The 8,242-nt window shown below is 41.8% G+C and overlaps 1 protein-coding gene across 6 annotated transcripts in view; it reads left to right on the top strand.

The window, feature by feature from the left end:
- Positions 1-8,242, top strand: part of LNX2 (ligand of numb-protein X 2) — a 61,072-nt gene that overhangs the window by 39,507 nt on the left and 13,323 nt on the right. For all 6 annotated transcript variants that reach the window (XM_035902540.1, XM_035902539.1, XM_035902541.1 and 3 more), the window contains 3 exons: positions 1,932-2,170; positions 3,259-3,458; positions 7,202-7,573. In XM_035902540.1, coding sequence (XP_035758433.1) covers positions 1,932-2,170; positions 3,259-3,458; positions 7,202-7,573 — 811 coding nt within the window. The remainder of the gene's footprint in view (positions 1-1,931; positions 2,171-3,258; positions 3,459-7,201; positions 7,574-8,242) is intronic.

The raw sequence follows: 8,242 nt of genomic DNA on the forward strand, positions 1-8,242 counted from the left end.
ACTGGCCAGATTTCTTAGCTGATCAGTCCCACTATGCCAATGATTTTATCTAGTAAATATTACCTGGGCAAAACCAAGAAGTAGGGTTGTGTTCCATCATTAAAATCAGAGAAAAATTTTCACAAAGCAAAACCTTTCAAGTAATTTTCATCTTTTGTGCTTGCGCTTTCTTAACTTTGAAGAACAAGATGACCAGCAGACACCTTGGGGAAAGCCCCAAGAAATGGTTTCTTAAATGTGTTGTTTCATAATGTGAACTGTCTCTAATTTATGTATTTATGCATATTTCACAGCACATTTGGCTTACCTTATGCTGTTCTTCTAAACATGTATATCATGCCTTTATATATAAAATGATTGAGAAAGAGCTATATATCACTCTATGTATGTGTAACACTGCTGGGGGTCACAAAAGCTATACAGGTGTCTTTATCAACACTCTTTGGAGCTGAATAACTTTGTTAACATTTCTTCAAAATCCTTCATGCCAAAATGGTCTACCTATATAATTACCAAATCTCCTTCACAGAATGTCAGAAGAGAATTGTGATTCTCAAAACATTCTGGTTTAACAAGTTAGGACATCATTAGACTTCTGCTGTCTTTTACTCTGTTAACACATTTCTTCTCCTGTTACAAAAATAAATCATTTCCTCTTTTGTTATAACAATCTGTCAAGTTCCCAAACAGGGAGTCCTTTCAAGAACATCGTTCCTTTTTTCTGACACTGCTACAGTATGAGCATCTTTAGGTGGTCAGCACCTCCATAAGCAGGAACATTAAGCAGGACATCAAAGGCTGTAAGAAGTGACATATCAGACACTGGCAAAACTGTCACACAGGCAGACGTAAAATTGATGTCCACGTCCAATTATCTACACATAAAAGTAAGACCATTCAATAAATGAAGGCTTTTCACAAATTTGCAACGTTGCAGCCCTTCTTTGCAATAAACTATTGTAGGATTTTAAACAAGCAAAAAAATTATTGCCTTGAGAGTAATGGGAACTCACAAAAATGAGTTTATAGTGAAAAGTGCCATATGCTGATGGAGCATTGTTGCATGAGGGAAAGCCAAATATTGCATCTCCTGTGTGAAGTCAGGAAGAAAAAAGGGAGACAGGAGGAGGATGAAACACCTTCTACTGATTCAGGAGGAGATGATGATCAGAGCTGTCACTTTTGCTAAAATTTTCATACAAACTCCTAGACAAGCTTTTTTTTTTTTTTTTTTCCCTCCCCCAAATGACCCCAGGAAAATATCATGCTTCCTTCTCTTGGCTTACTAAGGTGAAAGGAGATTGCTTTGGTGGGTCTCCAAATGTATCTTAGAATGGGGCTTCTCTTCTGTGGAATCTTATGCCAGTCCTGTTTAATCTTTCCGGCAAGGTCATCTTCCAGAGTCTGGAATGTACATAATAGAGTAAGCCCACGTTCAGAAGGTGTTACAGTACATTTAGTTCATGACCAAAAAAACACGTTAGTATTTTAACACTTAGATTGCAATATAGGTAAAATTTTTGTCTCTTCCCTCCCCCAAATGACCCCAGGAAAATATCATGCTTCCTTCTCTTGGCTTACTAAGGTGAAAGGAGATTGCTTTGGTGGGTCTCCAAATGTATCTTAGAATGGGGCTTCTCTTCTGTGGAATCTTATGCCAGTCCTGTTTAATCTTTCCGGCAAGGTCATCTTCCAGAGTCTGGAATGTACATAATAGAGTAAGCCCACGTTCAGAAGGTGTTACAGTACATTTAGTTCATGACCAAAAAAACACGTTTTGGCCTTAAAATCCAATGTCTTTAAAATTTTTTATGATTCATTTAAAACTGTGGCTTTGAGGAAGACTGATCTCGTTTGCTGGAGTACTCGGGCATTTTGTGCTACAAACATTGCTGCAGGCTTGAAGCATGGTATAAATGTTGTCTTCACAGGTGTCCTGGGGCTTCTCATCGGAGGGTTGCTCTGGAGAGAAGGAAAACGAGCAAACTGCAAGCAGAAGCAGAGGGTGAGAGTGGTCCTGCTGGGACGGAGCAGCCTAGCAGTTTATCTCCGGATGCAGATCAGGGAATAGTGCCAGGCGAGCAGAGCTTCACCTCGCCCACCCTTCCCGCCTGGACAGACGAGCCCAGCATCGACAATCCGCCTTTTGAGGAGAACACGGTAGCAGACAGTATGTCATCACTTATCTTCTCAAGTCTCTTTTATCAGATGTGGAAACATTCGTGGTGTCAGAGCTTGTCTCTTACCGACCGTGAATGCACATCTTCAGCTTCTACTCTTTTCTGTTGCAATTATTGGAGAAATATTAGTGGGTTTCGGTTTATGTGCAAGTATACGACTGAGATAAGGTCAGAGTTAGGAAGGAAAGAAGTGTCTCAGAGCGTGTGCCAGATCTCACCGTGCTGTATCATCATTTATCATATCATGGTGCAGTAGTTCATGTTAATCTACTAGTAGCACTGGCCTCGCAGCGAGTCAGAATGAGTGTATTTTCTGTAAAATTACAAAAGTTGTTTTCTAAGATGAGATTTCTTTTCCCCTCTTTCCTTTTTCCCCCCCTGCCCAGATCAGCAGCCTTCCCACACACAGAACGCTGTCCTGCTCGAGCAGAAAGGCAGCTAACTCCTGCATCCATCTGCACCGAATGAGCAGTAACGTCTCTAGCATCTGGGATTTTAGAGAGGAAGTGCTGAGCCTTACCACAGAGGAAGGTGGTCCTGTCCCCTTCCTTCTCCTTTCTATTTGCCATCCTTTAGCGTCCTCCTTTTTCCTCTTTAGTCGTTTCCATGTTTGCTTCAGAAATGGGCTCCTTCTCTTGACCCGCTAACTCAATAGCAGCTACTAGTGCAGTTGTGAGACCAGATGATGAAGAGGCACGGCCAAGTCATGCGCTGTGGGGTAACCCCTAAATCACATTTTTGTCATTATCACCAAATGTGAATACAGAAGTGACCCAATTGGAAAATAAATGTATGAAATATATTATAAAGGACAGGATCCAAAGGGTTCAGAATACCCTTTCCCAATTCGAATGACACCATTTCGGGAAGCATGGATGCTACTAAGTCATTAGAGAGCTGTTTCTAACGAGCTAGATGTTCCAACAAGTAGTGGAACTAATCCAACTGCACTTGTTTAGCTTGTTGCTAAAGCGTTGTCATGTGGCCTGTCTACATTGTCCTTTGGTGATTTGCTTTATTGAAAGTGAATGATGTATAAAGGATATTAATCATCTTTCTTTTTAAAAATAATTGGCAGCAAATCAACAGCCACCTACCTTGCCTGAAGGAGAGATCACTACTATTGAAATTCATCGGTCCAATCCTTATATCGAATTAGGAATTAGCATAGTGGGTGGCAATGAAACGCCTTTGATCAACATTGTCATTCAGGAGGTTTATCGAGATGGGATCATTGCCAGAGATGGAAGACTTCTTGCTGGAGACCAAATACTTCAAGTATGGAACCTAATTATGTATTCTGCCTGCTTGCTTTCTGTTCACTCCTTGCAGGACTGCCTGTTGTGTAATCTTTAGCTTTGCAATTATCAGTTGGAAGGCAAATTAATATTCAGAGCAAAACCTGTTGTTCTAGCACTTTTGGCTATCAAGCTTTATGTTGTTTCTTGGACCAGTCCCTGGAATTATTTTTCCTCCTTAGCATCTCCTATCAATGTTCAAAACATCAGTTTATTTTTCTGTTTTTAAATGTTGTGGGACTTGGTCTTTATTTCAGCTTTATGCACACTTTCCAAAGGAACTCAAGGTTACTTCTGACTAACAAGCTGGCATAGTTTGTCCTATGTAAAAAGCAATTTGTGGGTTGTAAGACTGACTTAATCTAAACAGTTATTTTAATCTGGCTTCACTGTTACCTTCCAATAGCCTAGGCAGCTGACCTGCATCTTTCAGTATGTGTAAAAGAGACAGTGATATTCTTTACTGGCATGATTTGAAGCAAGGTGCTCTAAATATTTTTTGCAAAAAAGTAAAAAAAACAATTAAAGTTTAATTTGGTTATGACAGAGTATGTATTTTTGTTACGGTTTTAAGTAGTTAACCATAGTGTAAAAAGATCAAATTCTATTAATTTTGGAGTTTTAATTGTCTTTTAGGGGAAGGGGTTGTTTATAGGACTCTTAGGAGTGGCGCTAACAGTGTTCTACATAAACAAGACAGTCCTTCAGCTTTTTTCTATTTTTAATCATTTCACGTGAAACAAATATATTACCATCATTTCGAAATCGTAGAATCATTCAGGCTGGAAAAGACCTTTAAGATCATCAATTGCAACTGTTAACCTAACCCTGCCATCCCACCACTAAACCATGGCCCTAAGCAGTAACAGTGGCTTCAAGTAACAATGTTTGCTTTCGATCCGATAACCTAAGCTCAGTCCAAAATTAGCACCCGCCTTTTTCATGTCACTTCTTTGAAATCAAGCCAATAGAAGTAGCTTAAATACTGTCGTTACCCTTGGAATAAAATTAGTTTGCACTTCAGAAAATAGAGAAACGTGCCTTTTTCCTCTCTTGGAGTGTTAGGATAGTGGCTGGCCAAGAAAGTAACCCAAGAGGCTTCCAAAATGTTGCCTTTTTAATGAGCAGTTGCAGACACTGATTGAATGCTGCCTAATTTATTTTAACACTCAAGGGCTCTCCTTGGTTGCCAGAATAGGGAGCTTGAGCTCCAGTGTAGCTTTGGAAATCCTTGCTGTTTGGGCAGGTGTCAATTATAGTTTCCAAAGCTGTAAGCGGCTATAGATTAACTGTAAATAGGGTTTGTAAGCTGCAGTGAGTCGTCCCTATCAATGTGCTGGCACTGGGGCTGTCAGATGCCAGGGGGCTGTCCATCAGAGTCCTTCTGTCATGCCGAGGGAGAGGTATGGGAGGTAAAAGCCAAACTTTTTGGAAGGTACAGTATCTTTATTGCTTTCAATTCACCTGTGCAGGTGCTGAGTATTGTATTAAAATGACCAGGCTTGGTCTCTGCTGGCTGTAATTAAGTGCAGAGTTAGATGCAGCTCAGGGTGCACGCTTCAGTCGGATATTGCTGAAAATGCCTTCAAAGGCTTTTGTGAGCAGCAAAGGACTAAAAGAAAGACAGAAAGGACTGTGAGGTGAAACTCAGCATTTTCTTGCCCAGTCAGACAAGAAGTATTACCCTTTCAAGATCTGAGGGAACAGCGTTTAGTAACAGCTACATAAAAGCGTATGTTGTCTGCAAGGTATAGATAGGTGCCTAACACTTTCAAAGTGCTCTACAAATTGTCCCTTTTTTGTGTTGGACTGTGACTGTAATTCATGTAAAACATGTCCTAATGAGAATTTCTTTCCCCAAGAAATGCTAAGGCTGTTTTATTCTGAAACTGTGAACTGCCTTGTAGAAAGAAGAATTACATTTTACTGCATATATTCTTCTGTGCCCTTTGAATGCTTCCATATTTTATGTATTTACTTTAGCTAGCGACAGCTAAAAATAAAACTAGATTTAATTTAAGGGCTCTGACGGATGAGCCCTCCTGGGTTTTGCTGGTGGCAGCTCTAAATGTTATTTCTCCTAGCTATGCCTCCTTTCCCTCTGCCCAAGGTTACAGCCTGTCTCGGGGCAGTGGCAGACCAGAACACAGCCATGGTTTGGTGTCTGAGCTTCTGGTGCTACCGGGAACGATGGCTTTGTGCTGGGCGTTGGGCTGGAGGATGGAGGTGGCAAGGGGAAGGCTACCTCCTGCTTCGCTGCTGGAGCAGGGCTGGGTACCAGTGGGTACGGCTACCCCTTCGCCATGCTGAAGCCAACACATCCAAATTGTTTGGCATTGACCTCTCAGAGCTCCTAACTCGGACGGCACGATGTAAATGTGACAGCTGTCGTACACAGATTTCTGGGTCCTTTCTCTTCCTATTTTTTTTAAGTATTAATATTGCTATTAGATGGCGGGAAGCTGCAAGTTTATATTTTTACTTGCTTAGGTTGCAATGGGGACCATTAAAAGGCTTGGGTAAGGCAGCTCAGTATAGTCCATTTGGTGCTAGCTTCTATCTGCTGAAATTATGGAGCAGGGATTTCTCCATCAGGGCACAATAGTATGTGCTAAGTGTGAAGTTTTAGTGTTAACCTTGAACCCCTTTGTACAGAACAAGGCAAATACAGCCTTTGTGCTGTCTTTTGTGGTGCTCCTGTTTTCTGCCAAATCTCATTGCACTGTCAATTTTTATCCTAACTTTATAGTGCAAGAAATGACTGAAGATTACTGATCTTTGTATTAGTGGGCCACATAACAGACACAATTCTTGTTTATAGGGAGGGAAAGTTCAATCTGTTTTTCATTTACAACTGAATTTTGAGTGATACAGTTTGTAAGTCTGAAGTTCTGGCCTTGTTAGAGTTGGTGGAAAATCTCTTAAGTTCATACTAAGACTTGAGAACTAGTATAACCACTTTTTTTTCTACTGTCTTAATGATCAGATTTCATTATTCTGGATTTCAAGGGGTTTATATAATTTTACACATCATGGAAGTGCTGCATATTGTGAGACATAAGCTTTCTTCAGAGATTTGGATGTGTTCTTTTTATAGCTATTATTTTATAGTTTTAAGTGATACTGGGCTTGGCACCGAAAGCACATGCAAAGTTCTTGGAGAACAAACAACGTAAAGATCTAAGGAAGACAAGTGTAGGAGACCAGGAGAACAAAAACCCTGGGCTGTGATGGCAGAGGGCGTTCATTGTTACAGAGATGTTGTCCCCTTTGTGGGAAAAGCCCTCAAGTTGCGCCAGGGGAGGTTTAGATTGGATATGAGGAAAAATTTCTTCACTGACAGGGTTGTCAAGCATTGGAACGGGCTGCCCAGAGAAGTGGTGGAGTCCCCACGCCTGGAGGTATTTAAACGCTGGGTAGATGAGGTGCTTAGGGCTATGGTTTAGTGGCGGAATGGCAGTGTTAGGTTAATGGTTGGACTTGATGATCTTAAGGGTCTTTTAAACCTAAAAATAGGTTTGTAGATTGAGCAGCCAAAGTGGGTTTGCAGGAGAGGATGGAAGAACAAGATCCTGTTAGGGTCAGATACATAGGTTGCTCCAAGGTTAGTTTTGCAGTGAGCTCTGTATTTAGCTTGGAAAGGACTTTATTTCCATAACCAGGAACAATTAAACAAGTGAAAATATAATTCTGATTTTTTTTTTTGTTGCTGTTGTTTTGCAGGTCAATAGCTTTGACATAAGCAACGTGTCTCACAACCACGCTCGAGCTGTGCTTTCCCAGCCTTGCTCGGTGCTGCACCTCACCGTGCTGAGAGAGAGGCGGTTCGGCAGCCGCACGCACAACCACGCGGACACCACCAGCTCCTTGCGGGAAGACAGCTTTCAAGTGACGCTGCATAAACGCGACTCCAGCGAGCAGCTTGGCATCAAACTTGTACGCAGAACAGATGAGCCGGGAGTTTTCATCCTTGACCTTTTGGAAGGGGGGTTGGCTGCTCAAGACGGCAGGCTCTGCAGCAACGACCGCGTACTTGCCATCAATGGACATGACTTGAAGCACGGGACACCTGAGCTTGCTGCTCAGGTTATACAGGTGATTTGCATTCCCTACCTGTGTCCTTATCTTGGCTTTATTTCTTGGGCGAAGCCGGAGCTAGAGTCTGCGCCGGACACAACAGCTTGTGTAACGCCTAAAAGCCTGCAGCGATGCAATTCATTGCGGTTTATGTTCTGGAATTAATAGCGCAAAGCAAGGTCTGCTTTGGCACCTAGCAGATGAACTTCACCTCCTCAGAAGTGAAAAGCACATTAGTCTTCCCTGGCATACAGCCAGGAGGTCAGAAGACCGCTCGTGTGAACAAGGACAGTACCATGGAGCCTATTGCCTAGCAGAAAAAAAATGAGGGTTATTATTATATTTATGTATGTGCTGTAGTTTTAATCTCTCAGTAAGCCCTATGAAAATGGGCTTTGTTTTGTATTGATTTGCCTGTGCATGGAATTGAGGTTAAAACAGGAAAGTGATTTGTCAGACTTTGTGGAGGCAACAGGTAGCAGCTGGGAAGAAAAAAAAAATAGGTTTTCCTTGGGTCCCGGGCAGTAAAACTCATTTTCTGAGTGTTCAAGAAAGGGGTATTCCAGATGACTGGCTCTGCTCTGGACACAAATATTACCCAAAGCTTGATGACCCTTCCCTGTTCCCACAGGAAAACGTTTGCTCCATGCCTTTCTTCCAGTCTGTCAGGAAACAGCTGCAGCACAT

This window comes from Egretta garzetta, unplaced genomic scaffold, assembly GCF_000687185.1.
Source record: "Egretta garzetta isolate BGI_Z169 unplaced genomic scaffold, ASM68718v1 scaffold279, whole genome shotgun sequence".
NCBI lineage: Eukaryota > Metazoa > Chordata > Aves > Pelecaniformes > Ardeidae > Egretta > Egretta garzetta.